Raw genomic sequence first — 24918 nt, forward strand, 5'->3', positions numbered from 1 at the left:
CATTTCTATGTTATTCTGTGTCAGTTCCCCTCACAGCAGTAGTGTCAGCAGACCTTCTATTGCACACCTTGTTCAGGGTTTAGCTCAACACACTTCATAAAATCACTCATCCTGACCCGTAACAAAAAGCAAGGGTGCCCCCCAGTGTTTTATACGTGAATAATTAGTTGAGAAGACTACTGTCTCCATTACAGCAGAATGATCTATTTTGCAAATGTTCTTTTGAGCAGGATTAATTCAAGTTTTTGAACATAAGAAACGTTTGCGATTGAGATGAGGCAGTTTGAAATAGTTTCGCTTGAAACAAATATGAATATGTTGGACTTAACGTTGCCACCTGTGAGGTACAAAGAAACAGGGGGTCGTTGAAAGTTTAAACTCTCCTTAAAAATCCTATATTCATTATTAGTCATTTAGCAGATGCTTTTATCCAAAGCGACTTACAGAGTGAACTATGCATCAACAACTGCTGCAGAGTCACTTCCAATAGGACATCATTTGTTTTACGTCTCATCCGAAGGACAGAGCATAAGGAGGTTCAGTGACTTGCTCAGGGTCACACACAGTGAGTCAGTGGCTGGGGTTGAACCTGGAACCTGCTAACACAAGCCCCTTTCTTTAACCACTGCACCACCAAGCCTCCAAGAGGTACTATTGTTAATATTACTGCTATAGTACTGACAGCCAATTAACATTGTGGGTTTATTGCAAAAATATTGCATATTGATTTATTATTATTATTTATTTCTTAGCAGACACCCTTATCCAGTGCGATTTATAATTGTTGCAAGATATCACATTAGTTTTATATACAATTACCCATTTATACAGTTGGGTTTTTACTGGAGCAATCTAGGTAAAGTACCTTGCTCAAGGGTACAGCAGCAGTGTCCCCCCACCTGGGATTGAACCCACAACCCTCCGGTCAAGAGTCCAGAGCCTTAACCACTACTCCACACTGCTGAGGTATAGTACTTGTGGCTCAATTTACATTCCTGGCATTGCAGGGGAGCTGTAGTAATCCATATGGATGTGGCAGAATAAGATTAAAAACCAGGATAAGATTCAAATCCAGGATCTTTTAGAGTCTTTTAGAGGGAAAACAGGGACATGTGGCAACCATAATTGGACTTCACGGTCGGCAGAATTTACACATTATGTCAGAAAGGGATGGTACATACAGCATGACACATTATCCACGTGCCCTGGGGCATGTTCTAATTCCTGGGAATGACATTTACAATATCCATGATACAGGAGATCGGCACGTTATCAACTAGGAACTGGCCTAGCCTGTTTGCTCCCAGTCAACAAAATGCAGCAAAGTTCTGACTTGCCCGGCTTAAACCAGCAATTGACATTTTGTGACTGCAGTAGAACATTCCTCATCTGATTTATGAAACGTTGCAGTCATGCATGTTAGCGGGGTCTCAGTAATGTAACAAAATATCAAACCACTCAGTTGGGCAGATTTGAAAACGTACATCCTTCGCTGACATTTTCTGTTCTTTCCCGGTTTCATTCAAAAGCATGAAGTGAAAGTTTCTTCTAGTAATTCTCTATCACTGTCAGCAGTTTTGTTAATGGCCAGTTTATCATTTAGCAAACAGACCGTTATATCATTGCAGGCAGTGCAGTTTGTATGAACAGCTTCATCAAATACCAATGGCAAACGTTCTCAGCAGAGCTTTCTCATTGGGTCAGACACTCAACATAAAGCCACTAGGCTGATGTCTCTGTAATGATAATGTAGCAGGATATATTAGGCAGTTATTTAATTGATTCTGTAACTACGCTTTCAAAAATACAATACCACTTATACAGACAACTACTGTACTGAATCATTAGTAGATAGGAGGACAATAGCATTGTTTTCAGTAACTTCTCCCTCAGTAACTTCTCCCTTCAGTCTCCCTCCTGCCCATTAACAACCTTGACCTTCTGTCACAATATTGTTTCAGACTGATCCATTAAAACAGAGAAAGTTTATACAAGGCTGCATTTATCTGTGAGATTACCTGACCTGGTCTAATGGTTTCCAGTGCAATTGTGCCTGCTTTAATGGGCTAAAACAAGAGGAAGGAATGAGTAAGACACCCTTCATTATTTCCAGTTTTCCTTTTGGATTCAGACGGCTGATACAGACGACACAGAAGGTAGTCTACTACTGCCCTCCCCTCCTACCCTTCATGCACACTGAACACAGTGCATTTGAATGGGCTACATTGTGTTTGCTTTACATCAGACCAGCTCTTTGGTCTTTCTTCTTGTCAAGCCACAAACAGCAGTCAAAAGCAGACAATAAGTCAGCTTGCCGTCTTCTTTAGTGCCCGTTGAGTTCTTGCACAATGATCCGTTTGGGGATGTTTTCATTTCTAGCGCAGGTATTGAGAAAGCTTCTGTTTGCTTTGCAGAAGCACGTGGCCTTTGATATCGAATTCCAATTGTCTCTTCTACCCGGCTGCCATGCAAATGCCTTTATATATCCTGGTCTGAAAGAAAAACGACAACAAAACCAGAGCTGCATGCCATCAGTCCACACCTCAAGTCTTTACTAGGTTAGCTTTGTAAAAATGCCCTTTGCTTTATTTGTTTGCCTTCTACAATAACCCCCTTTACCGCGCAGGTTGCCCCATTTAATTCGTGTTTGAACGGAGCAAAACCCCATTGCTTTTCACTTGACAATGAAAACCAGCCACTACACAAAACACAATGGAGGCATTCAATGATTAATGAAACTCCACTGTATTTTGGGTCATACTGTGTCATCAAACCACACAGCACTGACACATCATTGGCTTCAGCTCCAGTGCCTGCACCTGCAGATCAATTCTGTGTAGACCGTGAGTGTAACTTATAATGGGTCTCCCAACTGCAGGAAGGTTCAGACCCAGCCCGCATATTCAAATCAGGGTGGAACAGCAAATGTACACAACACTGTCCATTTCGATTAGTTTGCATTGAAAATATACATACAAAATAAATAGTAGAGTTTAAAACAAATAACTTCTAGCTGGTAGATTACAGGCTTTTACATTTACAGCGCACTAAAACTCATTTTCCAACAGCATACAAAATGTTCAGAGAGAGAACGATCTGTCTTTTACTAGCACATGGAATGAGTATTGACCAATGGTTATCTTTCACAAAAAGGCTCCATAGTTTGCTAGTGCAGTAGCAACAGGTGCTGTGTAGGTGAAAAGCTTTTAATCTCATCTCCCCGACCAGTCAGAAACCTTACAGGCAGAGGCACCCAACATTATCCGTTGTTATATACATAAACTACAGCTAAGTTCAATCTCTGACCACAATTCAGGTGTTGAATGAAGCTACTTCATTATGCACACAGTGCAGAGGGATTGTACAGCAATATCATGAAGCTACTTCATTATGAACACAGTGCAGAGGGATTGTACAGCAATATCATGAAGCTACTTCATTATGAACACAGTGCAGAGGGATTGTACAGCAATATCATGAAGCTACTTCATTATGAACACAGTGCAGAGGGACTGTACAGCAATATCATGAAGCTACTTCATTATGAACACAGTGCAGAGGGATTGTACAGCAATATCATGAAGCTACTTCATTATGAACACAGTGCAGAGGGATTGTACAGCAATATCATGAAGCTACTTCATTATGAACACAGTGCAGAGGGATTGTACAGCAATATCATGAAGCTACTTCATTATGAACACAGTGCAGAGGGATTGTACAGCAATATCATGAAGCTACTTCATTATGAACACAGTGCAGAGGGATTGTACAGCAATATCATGAAGCTACTTCATTATGAACACAGTGCAGAGGGATTGTACAGTAATATCATGAAGCTACGAACCCTCTCAACTCCAGCTGAAAGGGGTTTCTTAATAACTTGATGTCATCAAAATTATCTTTGAAAAAACTGTCCTTAAGAACACATTCCTTCAAACAGCCCTTAGACTTCAGTGAATAAGGCTCAATAGGCAGAGCTGGATGCTTTTGACAGGCTGACAGCTTGTCTGGTTATTTTACTGAAAGCCCTTGTGACCAGCGTGGGAAACCCCGATGCTAGTGCCTGGTTTTGGAAGCTGTTAGAATACTGTTGGGTGCTGCTCAGTATCTAGTACGTGTTTCTTACACGAGTAGGAAGTGTAGCTTTAGCAAATATTGCGGTGTCAGTTGGTATTTTTTAACTGTTATTAATTTTTTTTTTTCACTTTCCCAAGAAATAAAGAAAAGCCTCATTAATCTCATTCATCTTTTGGCACTGGCCGGTGACTTCCTGTTTTTGCGGTCACAAAGATCCCTTCACATTTTTTTTTCCCAGTATTTCCTGGTATATTACAGTTGCAATAAATTTCACTTAAACTCAAACAGTAGAGAAAGGTGTTCATTTCACAGGAATTCCCAATACACTTTGCACACAGATTTAGAGGATGTAGAGAAGTCAAGACCTGAACTGTATTCTACTAGAGTTCTTCGCTGCAGTCCAGAATGTAGACAAATCTGTCTTTCAAGGAATCACACGGACTGGGCAATATAACCCCCTGTCGGACACTACACCCCCCTCTGGGGAAAAAAGGGTTCCTTTTTACGCCTCAAGCCCAGTCCATATTTTTAAAATAATGTTATGTTAGTTCTATTGAGGCCATCCCCTTATTAAAGTTTCCCCATCTTAAAAGCACAAGTGTTATAAGCACAGTGAAAGCACGGTAAAGCATAGGTAAGCATTGTAAAGCCCAGAGAAGGAATGGTAAAGCATATTAAAAAAAACATGACAAACCATGGTAAACTATGGTAATAGTATAACCATGGGGAAAGCTGCTAAATGACTGTGGCTCACTGTAACTCTTCTGAGAACTTTTATAAGGACACAATAATGTTTTAACGGTCTCAGTGAATTGTACAGTAATTGTGTGTCTGTCACCCTGAACACTTCCTTTCCAGAGTCAGTCAATGGGCTGTGCTTGCAGAATGCCTTGCGTGTGGCTCTGGTATTGTCCTCTTACAGGGCGTCGTGCAACATGCAGGTGTGCACTCCTGTTTATTGTCCCCACTGTTCACTGCGTTTTTCCTTTGTTCCCTTTTCTATTTGTATTCTCTGTAATTGAACTCTTTGTGGTCTGCCTCTTACATCTCTGTAGACATGTAAAGAAGCATTTTTATGTCTTTTCTTTCTTTATTTCTTTACTTACATTCACTTGAATATTATGTCTGTATTTGGTTAACTAGGCAAATCCTGTTTTAATCTCCGACACACCTGGCTGCAACACACATGGAGGGCACAACTAGACACGGTTTGCAGGGACAATAACATTATTGTAATATTACATTTATATAAATAAGAACGAGAGAAGAAACCACATTTATTTGTGCGCTCTAATAAAAACCCCTTTTGTGTCTTTTTTGAAAGCGTTTCCATAGTGATCAGAAAGCAGACCTTGGCTGCAGGCCGGTTTGTTTACCACCTCAAGGCAGTTGTATCTGTAGAATGGAGTGTCTTAAAACCTAACCACTGCCACTCTGAGATAAACAAGCACGCCACTTTCATTATTCATCTCATATCTTTGGAAGAACTGGAACTGATTGAAAAGGAACGGGAATTGGAATTTAAAAAAGGAATTGAGATTGGAAAAAGGAAATTGATCCCAACTCTGGTGCAGAAACCACAAATAAATGGATGTTGATATGTTCCCATGTTTATCATGATACATTTGCACATTCATTATGTTTTTCTCATGTGTATAACCTGTATGCATCATCCACAGCTGTAGAACACACATAGTAACAGTACGTTAAGAAATTCAACAACAAACATTGCATTGAGGTGTGCAAGGCTAATGCCTAACATATGTATATTCATCTTAATAGGAGCATTAAGGTATCCTCACACTTACCCCTTGGGGTGGAGTCCACATGATTGGGCGATACAGGTATATGAATCTAAACTCATTTTAACATTAAAGATATTTAAAAAATGTAGTACTTTGTTTAGTATTTCTCAACACGTCTCTTTATCATGCAACATTCCTTTACATAACTACACTATACTTTTACCATCTTTGATAAGGGTTTCAACAGTAAAATAACAAATCAGAACCAACATCTTCATTTAAAAAAACAAACAAACACTGAAGCTAATCAGCATAGTTATAAAAACGTGTCTGCTGATGCGTGTAAAATAAACCCAGCAAAACCTGTTTAACTGTCTGAATTTCTGTCCTCTGGCGTTCATTTCAGCAAGCCTCTACAACACTGCAAAGAATATCTGTTCTGTGGAAAAGGACACTGAAACCCAAGGACCATCTCGCTTGAACATAAATATAATAGCGCCAACGTGTCACTTTAGCTTTAAAGAAGTAACAAGAGGCAAGTGTTTCAGTGTGCCGGAAGTAAAACAAAACAACACACATATTCAGTACTGGGTGTCTTTATATTTAGTGGGGTCCAAGAAGGACAAAGGCCAGCCCTGTAGGTGGTAACTTGTGGTCAGAGGGCAGCTGTCCAGTAGGGTCTGCTGTAGGGCGGTGAGGGGTCACAGAACCTGACAATGGAGCCATCCTAATCCGTGGGACAGAATTAGCCAATACAGCCCCCCTGTGGAACCCCCAGCAAAGAAGAAGCACTTCACACAACCATGACCTAAACCTGCGTTCCCCTGACTGTACGACTCACCCTGCACACCACACCACTGTGCCTTTACTAGGGGGCTCTTGAAAGGCTCTGTGCTGTAGGCAATGGTAAGAGCAGTGGCATGCCAATGGAATCACAATGAAGCAGTACACATTATCATTTCTTTTATGCACATCTGGGTTTCTCTTGTGCGATTGGGATTTTTAAGTGGTGCTGCACTTTTCTGTGCTTCTATCATGGTGTGTACTCCAGGAACGACTGCAGTTTTGAGATCAGGCTGGGTTTATGATAAGAAAAATCTTCAAAAGCAATAAGCTTTTAAGAAACAGTTTGCATTCCCTAGATTCTGTTCACGCCTACTGTACAGTTTGTTACACAACGTGTGAGTGTGTGCAACGATTATACGGAGATTTAAAACGTTTCCCTAAATAGGAAATGAAACCTGAGAGAAAACATTGAAAAAATACATGCCAGTTTTAATTTGCACAGTCATTCTGCACAGTTTAACGAAAACATAAATAAACACAATAAATCGGAAGAAGGAAATCATTTTTTACATAGGAGTGTGAAAACAGCAAGAGAATTTGCATATGTGTATAATCGATTCAAAACCAGTCCTTTGGCGCCACCTGGAGGTGACACTGGGATTCAGCATTAACACAATCTTGATCAATAAACTATAGATTGATATAGTGTTAAAAACTAGATATTTGAAATTAGAGATTTTTTTTTAATCTAAAACACACAATTATAAACAATAATAAAATATATAGCTCAGTACAGTTTTTTGGGGGCTGGGTATTTTATTCACAGAGGTTTAATCTTGAAAACCGCATCCAACCTTAGTCCACTCGCACCACCTTGTGGTTAAAATTAGAACTGCCAATCGAAAAACAGTAATGTTAACGCTTCTTACCTTATACTTCAGTAGCAAAAGCTGAGATTCTGTTTACTTCTTTTTTGTATTTGTGTTGATAATCGTGGTACCCCACTTATTATTTATTTTTTTATTTTTTACAGTCTTCTGTTGTTATGTGTTTAACATGTTATTATGATCAGTTCAGTTTTTCAGCAATACATGAATTCTGGTGTCGTCGTCCCCCCCCCCAAATAAAAGGAAATACATGTTATGCTAAAGGCAAGTTGTGCTTATTTTAACATGTTACACAAGTCGAGACCCTGTCTTCATAAGAGCGTACAAGAGCACTGTCCAGGGAAGCTGCGACTCTCTCACATTAAGAGACCTTCGTGATCTCAAAGACGAGCGTGTTTTAAATGCATAATCAGCTGATCCTATTCGGTTTAACTACAAACCTTTATTATACTTCACAACGACCTAACAAAGCCCTATTTGTTTGAAGCCAGATGCCAAATGGTTGATTTTACAGCACGCTGGTCATTAAATCTACAATCTCGACATCAGTATTATGGTATCGCATTATGTTATTTAGGGAAAACAGTTGCAAATGCTGGCGTTAAACAAATATATGCAGTTTCCCATTGCACACTTTCGAAACAGCAGCAGCTGCACTGCGAATCCTGTATTGGGTTACTAGACATGCCCGTTATGTTTCTCTGCTGACGTCAGACGTGGATTTCAGGTTCTCTTCCACTTATCTCTTTTTCAAACCACGTGGTTAGGCAAACAGGCAGCAAATCAGACAGCCGCTGGAACGGCAATGCAAGTAAGCCCCGCCCCTGACCCCGCCCCCGACCGCTCCTTTTTTAGCCCCAGCCTAGGACTAATCTGCATCATTGAAGCCAAATGGAATAATGAATGAATTGACTTGGCCATCAATTAAACCCCCCAGTTTCCTCAATCCCAGCCACATTCTCACTTGGAAATGAACAGACATGAAGGGTCAAAAGTAACCCTTTCCTGCGCTCAGACCCTGACACATTTAACAACAAAAACAAACCCATTTAAATATAAAGATCGCACAGTTACTGATGTAGCTGGTGGAATAATTCTGTGCAAATAAATACTTCATTTCCACAACACAGTGAACCAAATGAAAGCCACGTTTGCATGTGAGGGGTCTGCACCCCACCCCGCGGTGCTGTTTCGATGCAGTGTTGTAATGGGCAGACGTGTGTGACATGTTAAAAGGTCTATAATCACACCTGTAGTGGAGCCTGGATCTTTTGCATAGTGGTTCTGAGAAGTGCACTCAGAGCATTGACATGCAATGTGGTTCCTATTCCCGCCCACTAAACCCTGTGACTGAACTGTTCCCGTGTGATGAACCAAGCAGAGTGCTTGAGGGATTATTTCTCAATCAATGCTGCTTTGTGTCAAACTGCAAGCTCCTGTTTGAATGATTTGCATAAAAAACATTAAGCTCCAAATTCTGTAAACGACAACTAAAGAAACAACATCTCTGGAGTGTTCAAAGAGTGCTCCTCAGAGGCACCCCTGACATAGACTGGCATGGGAAAAGCAAGCAGGACCTGCTCATGAATATATTTCAATTACACAGTTAGGCTGAGGAAACACAAAGCCACTTTTTCAGGAACAGTGGCTTGAAACCTGCTTCCAGAAGAGCAGGAGACCTAGTTTGAGGCAACGTTGCTGTATCAAACCCCAAGTCTCCCCTGGTGTGCCGTGCAGTGACCTGAAACCTCGTCTCCTGACACACACTGACACGCACACACACGGACACGTGCACACACACACACACTGACACGTGCACACACACACACTGACACGTGCACACACACACACTGACACACACACACACTGACACGTGCACACACACACACTGACACGTGCACACACACACACTGACACACACACACACTGACACGTGCACACACACACACTGACACGTGCACACACACACACTGACACACACACACACTGACACGTGCACACACACACACTGACACGTGCACACACACACTCAGCAGCCACCATTGCACTTCCTACATTTGCACTGCAGAGGGCTGACTTTCCCCCAGTTCAAGTTAATTTGCAGGGTTGCCACCTGGCAACCTACCACATACATACATGCCAGCCAGTATGATATTAATACATGTGTTGTCAGATTGTGCAAAAAATGAAGAGAAAGACACTTGTCTAGTCATCCTAAATCTGCTGGACTATGCAAACCTGCTTAATAGATTAGGTACAATTATCTCTGCCTGGCAAAAATGGATCTGGCTTTTATACCAACTTTAAAAGAGTGTTTGTGCTTTTAGTCTGTGTTGTTGATAAGAAAAACCAAAATATAAAACACTCGATGAATAGGTGTTTTAAAACTTTGAAATTCCTTATCACTAATTTGAATTTGCTTTGCATATTTTTTCTTACAGTTTTAGACTTGGTCATCGGACCAAAGGTACAAGGCTGCTAGTTTATTTTCACTGGCTTTACCACACTTTACAAATCAATCATTAACAAATAATTAAACCCGTCTGTTAATGTGTTAGTTTAAAAAGTTTTTAGCAGTTAATACACAAAACCAGGCAGCAGTGTGGAGTAGTGGTTAGGGCTCTGGACTCTTGACCGGAGGGTCGTGGGTTCAATCCCAGGTGGGGGACACTGCTGCTGTACTCTTGAGCAAGGTACTTTACCTAGATTGCTGCAGTAAAAACCCAACTGTATAAATGGGTAATTGTATGTAAAAAAAATAATGCGATGTGTAAAAAATAATGTAATTGTATGTAAAAATAATGTGATATATTGAAACAATTTTAAGTCGCCCTGAAATGCTAAGAAATAAATAATAATAATAATTGTATCCAATTTCACTTTTCCAAGTGGCAAGTGGACACCAGATCCTCACCAGTGTCACGTGTGATTATTACCATTGTTCAGATTGAAATAGATGCTCTCAAATGAAAAGGCAGTCTTTTTAATAGCAGTTCGAGATTAGGATAAATAAGCAGTCAGAAGCTAAACGTAAATTAAACAGGGAAAGCAATTTGTCTGGATGGTCGTTTTATGTGTAATTGCCACACTAGCCACTAGGAGGGGTAAGTATTAATTACAGATAAGTTCATGGGTCGGTAGCTTCTTTGAACACAAGCACAACCCTACACAGTCATGGGCCTTCATCGTTTCTTTCTTATATATAGTTTAATTCTTCTTCTCACGGTCACTGTATTCAAACAGCCATTTAAATTAGTATGGGGACTAAAGGTAATTACATCAATGCCATTCAACAGTTTTTCATTAAGACTGCATGTTGGGTTACATTCTCATTTTAGTCAGCAGGGGGCACTCTTTCTTCAAGTAACACCCTTAAAACACTGCCTTACAAAACCAAAAGGCACTTCTCTCTGGTATCCTAAAAGCTTACAGCTCGGTATCCTAAAAGCTTACAGCTCGTTCAGAATACCGCCGCCAGAATTCGGACTAAAACCAGGAAAAGTGAACATATTACCCCTGTTTTAGCCTCCTTACACTGGCTCCCTGTGCAGTAGAGAACTGATTTTAAAATGTTGCTGTTAACCTATAAAGCCTACATTGTGATACTTTTGTATGAAAGGCGCTATATAAATTTAGTAAATACATAAATAAATATATTACTAGACCAGTCTGGAGTAGAATTTCCTATAGTACTCGAGTGGTGTGCAACTGTTACAGTGCCCCAAAACATAAACTCTGGGTGAGATACAGCTGTAGCCCAAAAATTCACGGGCGCTGCATGGTCTAACCACAATGAAGCAATTAGTACAATAAAATGCTCCATTTAGAACACTGCTTAGGTGTGGAATGCATTGGTCTTTAATCATGACTCACACACCTGTGGGGTGTTATGCCGCATCGCACGTCCACACAGCCTCAGTTACTGTTTACATTAATCTAACATTAAAGTAGGGGGAACAGTAGCGGGACAATATGGTGAATACATATTGTAGCGATCTCGGTTAACGCAGGCAGGCGCATCACACAGGGCAAGGCAATCCACACACAGGCAGAGGGCGGCTGCGAACCGGGGACCTCTCGCACTAAAGCATTGTACAGCGGTGCATGCCACATTGTAATATATAGGTCCGCACACGTTGTATTAAACGTGTTTTGCTTCTAACCTATTCGAGAGGGAATGGCGAGGAGATTTCACGAGTATTTCCTGTGACACCCGAGCCGCAGTAATCTCGCATTCCAAAACCACAAACATACATAGTAAAACGCCTAATCGTTTCACTGGAAGTGTTATTGTTAACATAATGCGTCAAGCAACGCATTTCTTCCTTAATCCACGCCCCTTCACACTGGATTATAAAACAGGTATACAGCCCCTGAGATGAAAAACCGTGCATTGAGATACTTTGAATCGGGATGTGCATAAACTGAGCAGCCCCTTCAGTTCAGCAGCATTGGTGAGACACACTGTTTTTGTCATTTCTGGACCCTGCACAACATTTCAATAACAAATTAACATCGTTTACTATCGCGCTTCTTGGGGATTAAAGAAGAGAGCCGCATTTCCACGGGGTTTGCTGCTTGCGAATAGAAATGCTTACTTTCAACATGAACCCCGAAGGTCGATGCGCGCAGAGCCTCGAGGACATCTCCAGCAGTGACGCGGGGTATGGAAGCAACAGGTCACCGTTACCCGGACAACCGGCAAGTCCCCAAAACATCCCCGCGTCACCGGCCTCGGGTTTAACTGAGGTCAATAATCTGGACAGGGAGCGGGCGCTGGCACAGGGGTCTCCGCCTGCTTCACTTAACACGGATCGTTACCCTGGTAAGAAGCCTGGAAATACAATCATTATATAAATACCATTTGCAGCCAGACCAGTCACTTGCACCTTAGTGTGCTTTGAAGCTAATCACAGGCCACAGGACAGGTTTGCAAAACGAATGTTTCCGGTAATTGTTAAATTCCTAAATTAAATTTAACTGGAGATGAAGTTCAAAGAAATACTGTTGCACCTGTCTTTAAACTCTAAAGTCTGTTAAAATATAATTGTGCAGAAAGCGTATAGATTACACGTAATAAGCGTGCAGTATTACAAATGGAAGCAGATTAAAACTTGGGTCTTATTATTATTATTATTATTATTATTATTATTATTATTATTATTATTATTGCAACAAGAATGTCATGTATTAGTGTTTATTAACTTAGAAACATTTTGTTTGTTTTTTCAGACTCCAATCTGGGAAAAACACAACCTCAGAAAAGATATATAGGAGTCAGGGTTAGATTGCCTGTCAAAGACATGCTGAGAAAAATCAGAATTGCAAAAGGCGTCGATCCTAGTGACTTGCAGGTAAGAAGCGGCACCGCCCCCCCGCATCTAAACACTGTAACAACTTTATTACACAGATATGAAGAGACCAGCAGAAAGTACAAGTGTAATTACCAGTGTTGCTATTCTTTTTCTTCAGGAAACCCCAGCGAAAGGATCCAAACCACATTCAGGTATGCACGTTAATCTGAAAGAGACGGTCATTTTAAAAAATGTTAATGTAGTGAGACGCTGCAAATCTTCCCAATCCACTTATTTGTGCAATCCTGTTTCTATCTTTGGTGCAGGAGACAAAAGACGAGTTTATCCCAATTCAGAAAGGCGAAACAGGCAGGTGAGTTGACCCTTTCCCATATTATTATTATTATTATTACTATGGACATCTGCTTGTTAATAAAGTCTAGTTATGCAGCATCTACCTCACAACCTAATGCAAATATTTCCTTCTGCTGCAGAATAAGTTGTCAGCAAAGAGCCTGGAAGTTTTGGATATGCTTGTTGAGGTCTTGGAAGAGGATTTAAGAACAAGCAAATCCAACAGACACAAAGCATCGCAAGGCATGTTCCCAAACTGTGTTTCTCAAACCCCCTACCCCAACCTGCAGAGAGTCCCATGGAAACAAGACTTTATCAACCAGGCGTCTAACTCCCTTATGGAGTACTGCCCAGGGAGCAGCACGCCACCGTCGCAAAGTTATTACCTTCCAACTGATTTCTCTCCAGCGAGCTCCCCAGAAAGCCTTGATTACAACGCCTCTCCAAATTACGAGCCAACGCCGGTCCAGTCCCCGGTCTTTACAAACGACTGTGCGGAGGAAACGTTGCCTGTCCAACATTCTTACACTGCGTATTCGCCGCTGAGCGTGGACTACCAGGTGTCCCCTCCGTCCCCTGCAGAATCCGTGTACCACAGTCCACAGTCACACCTTTACAAAGGGCGTCTGGACACAAACCGCGGCGATTCTCCGGTGACATTTAAGAATCATTCTCCGAACGACCTGCGGCAGGACACGGGAGGGCTTTCCTTTTTCCGGTTTCAACTGCAGAGGGAAGAGAGTTTCCTCCGCACGATTTCTGATCAGGAGCTGTTCGCGGTGGATAAATGTGGGAACACGTAAGTAGTGTTTAATAAAACTGAACCTAAATTAGCATTTTGTTGCAACACTTAAAAAACAAAACATCTAGAATAAACAATAATATCATCTCCAAACGCAGGTCAAAATGACTTTGTACATTGTATACAAAAATTGCGAACATTTTATATTTAGTAAATTAGGATTACGGTTATTCTTAGATTAACCCCTTTTGCATATTGTGACCATTGGAGTCATTAGTAATAATCTATAGGCAATAGGAATGCTTAAACTATTGATAGGTTAAACTTTGTACTGCACATGCAGTTAAAGGCAAGAATCATTAATTCTGATGGCAGAATTCTGCCTGCCAGCTGGTACCTGCACACAGAAAAAAAAAAATACGTTTTCCATTGAAAACAAATTCCAAGAATATGAAAGCAAAACAGGATGTGATGTATCATGTGACCTTTGTTATCTTAGTAAACACTAAGGATTGGAATATTAAACAAAGGTAGCTTAGCCAGTCACTGGTTTTCCATGGAAGAAAACGAGAGAGTATTATGTCTACCTTAAAATTAATCGTTAGGGGAGTTTGTAAAACACAATTTAATTACCGTGTTTTGGGTGTTGCAGATATAACAGCGGCATTAGACCAGTCACAAGACATTACCATGCACCAAAGTATTTATCCTAAGCAATATTTATTAACCACTGGAATGCCAAACAGACACTTATGCCAGTTGCAGAATGTCTATAGCAGACAATCCCACCCTTCACCACAAAGATGTTTATTTTCGTTTCCCTGTTGATTTCCTTCAATCTCCAGATTGCTTCACAGAGCTGTATGCCAGGGCAAGAGGGCCCAAGTCTATGCACTTGCACAGAGGATGGTGAATGCACGCAGAATAGATGACAAGGATGCTTCGGAAAGGGTACATCTCGTCATTCTTTTAAAGAGAAATTAGGGGTTTGGTGTGATCAGCTCATACCTGGCGTGGAGGCACTGCACAGCTGGACCGGAGAAGCACCCTGAATTGCATTAACCACCCATCCATGACTGTCCTGGGAATTACATCTAAAATAAACAGTTCATGCAATTCGGGTGGATTTTCTGGTGCTGTGAAATAAGCGGTGGTTTATCATATAAAGGACGTAATGTAACGTGTGTGGATTCAGGGCTTCAGTGAAATAATATGCAACAGAAATCGTAACCCCCGGATTATTTAGCTCACTTCTGGTTCTATTTTATTTTATTTTTTGCACAGACGGCATTGCATCTTGCAGCGTTGAAAAACCAGCATCTAATGGTCAGCGATCTGATCTCCCTCGGTGCCAACATTAACGAAAAGGACAAGTTTGGGAAGACCCCACTGCATCTATGTGCAGCAAACGGATATGTCCGAGTCTTGGAGGTAAGAAAAGGTCTAGTATAATGCCGGGTCACGAGAGCAAATCCAATGTTTCGTCATCAAACAGTGGTTTTCAATTCGATCCTTTTCAAGACTTTGCATACATCCCTATTTGGATCCAGTGCTTTTTGAAACTTTTTTTTTTGTAAAATGTTCCTTACTTGTAAAATATGCCGCTGCTGTTTTTCCCAGATGCTGAAAAACGCTCTGAGTGATGGAGCGCATGTTGAAGTGGAGGCGGTTGACCACAGTGGTATGTATCTCTTATACAGTAATGTGGTTATATAACACTGTTGCAACACGTCAGAGTCAAATTCTTCATGATTAAGCATGTTCTTTTTTTCCGTTCGCAGGTCTAACTCCACTGAATTGTGCAGTTATTGTTCTCAACAAGACAGTGAGAGAGCTGGAGAAAGCAGAGGTTCCCAGCAATATCAACTTCCTAACTCTCAGAAAAGACCAGCTTCTTGATGGGATAGAATACCTGCTGGAAATGGGAGCCAACCCTTCCCGTCCTGTAAGTGTTATCTGTATACATGTTCTCCCGGGTCTTCCCTGTGCGGTACTACACATTGGCTCTGTTTTTACAATGACACACTATCATGGAGATGTCGTAGGAGATATAAACTCAGCTATTATTAAAGTGATTGTAAATAACAAAGCAGTTACACAATTCTTGCCTGCTGTGCACTTCTATTCAATATAGATCTCAAATTTGCAGTTTTGAAAAATAAACAAGTATATTTTTTCTAATATCATATCTGGTACTACGCTACTGTAGGTTCAATAAATCTGTTTGTAAGCCATGTTTTCAGAGAGTGTTCCTTCAAGTGCTTCCTTCCTGTCAATAACCAAACAGCTGTTTCCCCCTAATGACCTAGGAAGTGAATGTTTAACAGATTTCCTTCCAGTTTTGGAGTAAATAGCATTGATACTCTGGTCCAATGCATATTAATGCACAATAAATATTATATTTCTATTTAAATATTGTGTTTGTGTTCCTAGGAGCCTGTATCCGGGCTTTGTGTATTGTATTTCTGGTTTTATATTGTGTTTGTATTTTGTAGGAGCCTGTATCAGGGCGTACAGCAATGCACTTTGCTCAGGAAGAAAACAACATGGAGCTGATTCACCTTTTTCAGAGCCGATATCCCAAGATCGGAGACCTGTTGAACGAGGTAAGATCTGTGTTTGGAAGCTCAATGCGTGTGTATTGAGACATTTTACAAGGTGCCAATGAGATGTTCTATGCAAATCAGCCCCATGCATACACACACAGATACTCACAGTTGTTCAAAATGCTGGGCCATATTCGTAATTGAGAAGCTCCTACTAGCACCCTGTGTGTATCTGGGTAGTGTACAACATCAAAAGTTTTGTTTTTGTTTTATAAAAAAAACTATGCAAACTTTTACGGAAAAAAAATGCTTATTGCCCCTTGTCTTTATTTAAAAAAAATTGCTTGACCATTTATAGATGGATAATAGCTGTCAGTCAGTTCTTTGTTTCTGAGGTTTGTTTTTTTGTATTTAACATTTTTTACCTGAATGGCTGTTTGCCATTAAAAATGCAATTGCCTTATAAGGATAAACCGATACAGGGGGTACAATTCCATTTGAACCGAGGAATGCAGTTTAACAAGTTTAGCCTTGCAGAGCATTTACAAACTTGTTTGTGTGTTTTTCTAAGAGCAGCCACTGTTACTGATATTGCATTCTTTCTTCCTGTTTTGAAGGATTATGCGTCGCGCACCATGCTGGATGTGATGAGCAATATGGGCAGTTTGTACGCAAAGTAAGGAGGTTGCAACCCTTTGATCTCTGACTCTTCTGGAAGGTAAGAATCATTTGATATTGTTTAAATACATCAGAACCCTCCAAGTAGTTGCATGACAAGCAAAGGATGAGTTTAGCAGTACGAAAATGGAAAATCCTTCTGCTGCAGAATACTGTAAGCAGTGCAGTTCTCTCTGTTTACATTGGAATGGTGTTCCCCAGTACAGCAACACTGATACCGTCTCTTCTTTCTCTTGGATTTGATTTTTAGGAGAACCTGGAAGCTGTGAAGCTGATCGTTCCTCTCCGCTGGTGATCTTGCACGGTTTAATACCGTGTGGCTGCCAAGTCTGGCGGTCCGTTAATTGACAGTAAATGTCTTTGAATTGTGAAAGCCTGAACCGAAACTAGAAACTAGACGTATTCAAACTTTGAAGGTACAAAACTAGCTTGCTAACATGCAATGAATATGCACAATCACAAACATTCTGGATAGGTCTATGCATACAAAGATATTTCATTAACATGCTTTTGAATGCTTCCGCTACAAAAATGATATCCTTATTAATAAATAAATAATTTCCATATTGCTTATTTCATCCGTAACTTTGTACACTCAATCATACATTGTGCGTGAAATATAAACACAAAAAGCATTAGCCGATTGATCTGTCTGCTTGACTTTTCTTATTGTAATACATTTGTATCATCCAGATCCAATCTTTTCATGGCATGCATTTAATTAAAAGCATTGTCTAATGTTTCAAAGTAAGGTTCAGGCTTGTTCTCGTGCAGCCAGAGTTTATGAAAGGGCTATATGAATGCAGGCAGGGTTTGAATTTGAAATGTGATTTGAAAATTAAGATGCTGTCCACATTTCTACTTTCAGGAGGCCTCATTGTACTCACCCAGGCCGCAGTAGTCTTTTCAAAGCCTAAGGTTGCAAATTAGCTGGTTTCTGTGAAACTTCCTTTGTTTGCTACATTATGCTAGCACATTGTAAATCATATTGTTACTGAGAAACAGAGGTCAACCTCTCTCTTGATTCTTGTGTGTCAGGTTCTATGTTGTGCTCTTCTATTCTGAAAATGTACCTGATAACATGTGGTTTAAATATAAAACAATGGTGTCACCATAATTTAATCCACACCCAGGTTGAGAGGTTATGCAAAATCTAACAAGTATTTTAAGAATAAATTGTGCTGTATGTTAAAATGTAAAAATCTATAAATAGCGGTGGTAGTCGGTTGTACTGTAGCTGTTGAATAAAAAGTGATCTGCATGTGATACTAGATACTGACTGTATAATAAATGCTATTTGAGAGTGGTTTAAAGGAGTCTGTTCTAAACTGAAAGCTTTTCATTGTCATTATGTTTTGGTTATACAATTCTGTGAAATGTATCATGCAAAATTACTGGTGACTGGAGCCAACAATCTTAAACCGTTTTAGTTTGTATTGTGTAACTGTGGTAATTCATTGAATAAAATGTGTAATTGAAAAAATACTCTTGCGTCATCAGTGTTGTGAATGCCGTGTGAAATTGATTAGAAGCGGTTTGTTACTGCATTGTGCTGTTTTTTATGTTCTGATTTTGCACATTTATAACACAACACTGTAGATAAACCGTTGCATCCTGGTACCTTTGCTTTAGGTGACATAATAAAATTGCAACCAGGGTCGGGGTCAATTCCTGTTTTTCAATTCCAATTCCAATTCGTCTGAAAGAAAAAAAGAATAATAATTTTAGACTAATCCCAAGCTCCTAAATGAAATATGTGAGTCCTTTATTTCTGGGCTGGTAACTTCATTAGGTGTGTTTCTACTATCTAATGCTAATGACGATTTGGAGTAAGTGGTTTGGTTAATCTAGCATGTCTGTAACACCCATTCTCTGCCACCACTGTATATTCAAAATGAAAGCTAAAATGTTTATCAACAGTAAGCACAGAATAGTACAGAATAAGAAATGGCAATGAAATGTTTCATGGTAATCTGATAAGCGCTCTCCGGAGATATACAAAACTCATACTTCCAACATTTTGAAACTGTTCAGCGGGATGCTTGTCTCTGGGGGGGGGGGGGGTAGGGGTCATACGCATCATACACATGGGAGGAGTCATACTCAAAAAACACTCATTATCATATAATAGATGTATCTCCCCCCCCCCCAAGTCAACACCACACGACCATCATGACAGTAAAAAAAGACATAATGAAGCGTTCTTACCTTTGTATAAGTTAGTGATCAGCAGATGTGTCAGCCGCATGAAGAGCACAGCGTGTGGTTTTCACTAACTGTACTGTGCAGAATAAATTTTTCCTATGTGTAAATATCGAGACTTTCTTCCTATGCATCGGGACGCGGGGCATTTGCAAGGAAATCGGGACTGTCTCGACCATATAGGGACTGTTGGCATGTATGCAAAACTGAAATACAATACAGAAGAATGTACAAACAGGCACTTCCATATATTCTCAAAATCTGATGCTATCAATAACTAACTCACTAACAGAATATGTCTCAAGGAACACACTTATGTGGTTGTGATATGTACAGGATGTATATGCATATAATAATATTATGCATACAATGCAATATAATAACCTCAAGGTTATGTAAGTTTATTTTCATTTGATATATTCTTTCTAGATCCATATCTTTAAACGTTTGCCCCGGGCTGACCTGCACTAGAATATAATTGCTAGTAATTTCTGCTGAATTGCTAACTTCTAATTGCTATGTGCATTACAAAGAAAGTCAGAACAGGCTTGACAGCAATGCTGCAGACCATTTTTCTTGCTGTCATTTCAAAGTGCTAGACCTTATTTTTAAGGTCACTGCTCTCTTGCCAAGAGGATTATTTTGTATTCTAAATCTGTGCTAAAAAAAAAAAATCACACAAGTTATTTATTAGTTTTCTTTCCTGTGACGTGTCAATAACGTTGTGTAAAGAGGGTTCAACAGGTAAGCAGACCTGGGGAAGGGCTGTTCTCTAAGCGGCTTGCTTATCATAAAAGAAAGTGAACAGTAGACGGTATCATTGATGAAAGAAGAAAGGTTTTATTTCCAATACTGCATCCACACATACTCTCAGCCCAGTGACTCCCTGGTGCTCTCCCACTCCCCTGTAGTGCCCACTCCAGCCGATCAGCGGGCAGGTACATATTGCGCCCTGTTATAAGGTCAAAAAGGGTGTGATCGTTTGCATTGAAGATGTCGACAAACTGGATGGTTATATGTAACTGTTACTTCGAAGTCCATGCAGAATGACTAGTCTCATACTGTTTTTACGGCCAGATATGCTGGGCGGGTCAGAACCTAAAGAAAAACTTCAGAGCGAAGTCTTAAAGGTTTCAGATCAAATAATGATCATGTACTTCATGTGTAGGCTGTTTTGCATAAGTACTTTTCATATCCGACACTGCGTAAGAAAACAAGATTCCCTGGAATGGACCTAACTTAAAAATGTTGAAAAAAGTAATATACACTGCCTGACTACTTTATTAGTACTTATATATTGGGTTGGGACACTGCTGGGCCCTGATCAGAGCTTTGACTAGGCATAGAGGGATGTTAATCTATTAATATGTCATGCAACTGGTGCAGAGAGGTAGGCAGAGGATGGTGATGACTGATCCATCATTCGAGTTCATCACCAAACATGCTCAAATGGATTGAGATCTGGAGATTGTAGTGGGCGTTGGAAGGGGTCTGAAGTCTCTACCATGCTTCTGCCACTGTGGATGGTTCCATCGCCAGAATCTTTAGGTGGGCTTGCTCTTCCAACAGTCCTTAAGTAAACCACAGCATTCGGTCAACCTTTCATAGTAATCAAGAGATCCAGGGTATACCAGGAGAACACGCCCCACACCAGGGCGATGCCAAATCTAATCTGGTATAAACGCGGTAGGTCATTGCACTGATGAGATCGGAATGTCATTTCTCAAAAGTTCAGGTTTTGGGATGTATTCCGGTAGCTGTAAGGATTGCAGTACACTTTGGAGCTTCAGAGAAACCCCTTGGGGATTACATGATACTGCTGGAATAATTTACGGCTCGTTTTTCTGAAAACAGTAGGTAGTGTTGCTTCATACAATAAAAATGCATTTCTGGCACAACAGCTGCAAAGCAAAGTAAATGAGGGCTTTCGGCAATATCTGAAACATGTATTTTTTGGCCCATGCAGGGTTGGTGAAACAAGCCAGGTTGGATGTGCCAAGACAGGTTGTCAATTATATAACACAACCCGCCTTATCGGCATAGCTATCCAGAATGGACCTAGATGTTTAATAGCAAATCAGAAAGACTTAAAGGGTGAGATCACTGCAGGTCCTTCTAATTAACCAGAATAAACAGGCTGGACCTGTTGTCCGTATCGCAGCATTATATTGTGAAACATATTGCTGATTCTTTCAACGTTTGTAATGACATATCATAGGATCTTCTGTAATTTGGAGCCATGCAAGTCGACTGTGTTATGGAGAGGGCCCATTTCATAGGAATCATGACCACTTTTAAAAGAGTAAACACCAGATTTAAAATCCTGATTCTCATCAGCGTGCATTCTTTCCAGTGCTCTGATGTTTGTTTGTTGCTTGCTTTCAATTTCACTTTTTATTTTGTTCAAGTGCTTGTTTTCACAGCTTCAAATGCAATGCTACAGACGAATGCAAAGATAAGATTCCAAAAATGAGACTGAATATGAAAAAGCTGATGCTAGATCTCTCAATACTTGTTGTATATGATTCAATTATAAAGTACATTCTTTTTTGAAGTTATAACACCACACAAGTATTGCTTTTTTAAAATCTTTGCTTTGAAAACTCAATATTTCAATTGTAAAAAAAAATGCTCTCTGTCTTGGCTTGTTTGCAAAACAAAGTTGCTGGGCTCCCTGTCTGAGAAGCTCTTGAATACCAGGACAGGGTGTGTTCAAATATACAAGTGCAGGTATCAATGGTGCCAGGGCTGCACAGGCAGACATTTTAAAGATTGGTTTTATAGATGCAGCACAGCTCTTCAGCAAAAGCATGAGGCAGAAGTTGGTAATTTCAGGCCTAAGGATAAAAAAAAAGCCTTTTAGCTAAAAGTTGCTTCCAAACAGGGCCCTTGTTTTTCAGTAGAGGAGCGCGCGGCGTTCTCAGTAGAGGATTCTAAAAGAAGTCCAGGTTCACAGTCCTGAAGATGGTATGATAAGAGGGAACGTTCTTTGCATTTATTTCCAGGAGACTCAAATGTTTCAACACACACAGGCATATTCATTACATCTCGGGCCCTGTTCACAAACCCTTCGGGATTGTTTTAAGGAATATTCTTTTTAAGAACTTAACAAAACAATTGTGAATATATATGTATGGCACACAACACTACTGAGACTATTCAAGTGAAGGCATTTGAATTTATTTTGCAATACCCTCAAACCTTATAAAGAAATGTCACTACCAAACATTTCACTGTAAATTCTGATGAGGTGTTTATCGTTGACAGGATAAACGGGCCTCTTTCAAGAAAATAAAAACAGAACACGCAAAAGGCCTGAGAAGACGATAATGAGGGAGCAGTTTGAAAACACATATTGGTGAAGGATTAGCTTAGTGGCTGCGATTTGCATTAGAATCCTCTACGAAGCTTGAAAGAAGCCATTTGATTCATGCGTTAGTCGTACGCTGTGAATCTGCACCATTTCACTGTGCCACGTGCATTTAATACACTTGGAATTGATCACTGAGAGGAAAAACAAGAGCTGATTGTGATCTCCGGGTTGCATAAAGGCTCACCGTTGTTCTGCTGTGCGTGAGTGCCTTAGCGAACAGCCCGGCTGTCTACAGTTCAAATTCTACAGCATGTAGATGCAATGGATAACACATGGAGGAAAGAATCTTAACATAGCACTGAAAACACTGGCCAGATAAGAATAGGGGAGCATTAGATGAGATTTAGATCTTGTGAGATACAAAATAAATGATAATCACGTCTGATGGCTGTCTGCACTTTTATCAGTTCAGTCCTGGTGAAAGCAGCATACCAAATTGAGAAGATAATGTACTGTAGGCATTAGAGAGTATATGTAATTGTCCTCATCAGTAATCAAAGAGACACAAATCTGAAATGTTTCCTGTTGTCCAACAGCTCTTGGGCCCAATTGGGCTCACGAGTCCTTCGGTGTTTATATCTATTCTTATATGCAGTATAAATTCAAAATCAGCACTGACACTATCATTACAGAATGCTATAGTATAGGGTATGTCTTGGTCAGATTGTACTGTATCAGTATGTTCATGATAAACCACATCTTCACGAGAAATCATGCACGTGAAAGTGAACTGCCAGAGAAGCTGACATTATTTTTCATGAGCCCAAAATTCACAAGCATGAAAATAGAAAGAGTCATTCAGCTACATTGCTTACAGGACCTGTTGGAGCCAGTGTCTTTCTTTTAACAGAATAAAGCAAGTGTGACAGTAACTGTTATTGCTGTTAGGAGACTTTGAGAAAGACATTTCATGACAAGCTCTTTGTGTTTACTGCTGTCATGCAGGCTAAAACTTGTTTTATTACTTTGTTTTTATGAAATGCATTAAAACTAATCATAACATCAGATTCAATGACATTCAAATTAATGCTGGCATTCTCAGAAAAGGACTGATTATTGAGATCTCGTTTCATAACAACCAGTACAGTCACCTGCCACAAAAATGTGTCGATAATATGAGGAAATATAATAGAAGGCAGACACATCGGAAGTTAAAAAGCAAGGAATATCTGCCCTGAACTGGAGGGAGCACCCTTTCTCTTAGGGGGTGAGAGAGGGAGCAGTTCAGTCTCCATGCCTCAAGCCTGCCCTGAACTGGAGGGAGTACCCTTTCTCTTAGGGGGTAAGAGAGGGAACAGTTCAGTCTCCATGCCTCAAGTCTCCCCTGGACTGGAGGGAGCACCCTTTCTCTTAGGGGGTGAGAGAGAGAGCAGTCCTGTCATTGATTTATGTGTTTTAAGTGTTTAAATCTATTAAGCAGCTGCAAAGTTTCAAAAACTGATATTGCACTGTTAGACAAACACTACAGTTTTACAACTCTGTCAAAAAATGTTACTTTAGGTTTCAGATAACTTATTATCTGTCTTTCAAAGCTCTTTTTCCGTTCAGTTCGGAATCGCTGTGTTTGACAATACACACAAGGTTTTTGTGTTGTCAGTGCAGTGTTAACTTTGTTGACGTCGTATGTGTTGTGTTCATTGGATCTCAGACTGCCAGCCTCTTGGACAGGAGATCCTTGGAAACTTTAATCTGGATGGGACTTCACTGATAAATTCTGATCATTATTATGATATGAGTCAATGGGGATGAGTTCCTGGCCAGTAGGGTCCATTTTAATGTGATGGTTTTGCTTCCCTAACCCTAGCTCAAGGACACCCTATAGAAACATCATCTTAATCCCCTTAGCTATACCCTGAATGAGTTTCACAGATAGCACTACCCAGATCAATACAAACACAAGAAGCATGCTAGGATCTAGACATTCAAGACCATGAATGCAAGTTTAAAGCAACGGCTATGCCAGGATCAAACAAGGATGATGATGCACGCCTTGCACAAAATATGCATGAAAGAAAGCACAGACAGAATTCATTTTTATTATTTTTAGCCTTGCTATTTATGGTAAGTTACAATTCAAATAAACACGAGCTTGTTTTTAAAACTAGTCAGCAAGCAATCAAAGTCCGTTTGTTGCTGTTTGCTTTCAGTCGCTGATTGGAATCTCATAAATATTGGATTAAGAAGGGAACTCCTTTCTCATTTAGCGTATCTTAACTCGGTGCCATAAAGTA

At 40.2% G+C, this 24918-nt stretch overlaps 2 protein-coding genes across 5 annotated transcripts in view; one reads left to right on the top strand and one right to left on the bottom strand.

The window, feature by feature from the left end:
- Positions 1 to 13673, bottom strand: part of LOC117416280 (NF-kappa-B inhibitor delta) — a 54214-nt gene extending 40541 nt beyond the window's left edge. For 2 of the 3 annotated variants that reach the window (XM_059009601.1, XM_059009599.1), the window contains exons 1-2: positions 13533 to 13673; positions 12946 to 13018 (exon numbers count right to left, since the gene is read on the bottom strand). In XM_059009601.1, coding sequence (XP_058865584.1) covers positions 12946 to 13000 — 55 coding nt within the window. In that variant the 5' untranslated portion in view covers positions 13001 to 13018; positions 13533 to 13673. Of the gene's footprint in view, positions 1 to 7540; positions 8269 to 12945; positions 13019 to 13532 lie in introns of those variants that run through there. The other variant, XM_059009602.1, reaches the window with a different exon arrangement.
- LOC117416269 (NF-kappa-B inhibitor zeta-like) lies at positions 11722 to 18597 on the top strand. Of its 2 annotated transcripts, XM_034027395.2 has the most exons (12): positions 11731 to 12323; positions 12731 to 12852; positions 12971 to 13004; positions 13119 to 13165; positions 13287 to 13945; positions 14734 to 14839; positions 15173 to 15319; positions 15509 to 15569; positions 15670 to 15833; positions 16384 to 16494; positions 17052 to 17152; positions 17363 to 18597. In XM_034027395.2, the coding sequence occupies exons 1-11, from the start codon at positions 12089 to 12091 to the stop codon at positions 17112 to 17114; spliced, it is 1749 nt and encodes a 582-aa protein (XP_033883286.2). In that variant the 5' UTR covers positions 11731 to 12088; the 3' UTR covers positions 17115 to 17152; positions 17363 to 18597. The 2 variants fall into 2 exon arrangements, with proteins under 2 accessions (XP_033883276.2, XP_033883286.2); XM_034027385.2 differs by lacking the exons at positions 16384 to 16494; positions 17052 to 17152; positions 17363 to 18597 and having other exon boundaries at positions 11722 to 12323; positions 15670 to 16377.
- Positions 18598 to 24918: the final 6321 nt, after the last annotated feature.

This window comes from Acipenser ruthenus, chromosome 39 (genome assembly GCF_902713425.1).
Source record: "Acipenser ruthenus chromosome 39, fAciRut3.2 maternal haplotype, whole genome shotgun sequence".
Lineage (NCBI taxonomy): Eukaryota > Metazoa > Chordata > Actinopteri > Acipenseriformes > Acipenseridae > Acipenser > Acipenser ruthenus.

Bases quoted from the DNA above. Each gene is read 5' to 3' on its own strand.
- LOC117416269 (XM_034027385.2), top strand. From the start codon at position 12,089: ATGCTTACTTTCAACATGAACCCCGAAGGTCGATGCGCGCAGAGCCTC. The intron at 13,166-13,286 runs GTGAGTTGACCC...CTTCTGCTGCAG, and splicing joins CAGAAAGGCGAAACAGGCAG to AATAAGTTGTCAGCAAAGAG. The intron at 15,320-15,508 runs GTAAGAAAAGGT...TGTTTTTCCCAG, and splicing joins GATATGTCCGAGTCTTGGAG to ATGCTGAAAAACGCTCTGAG.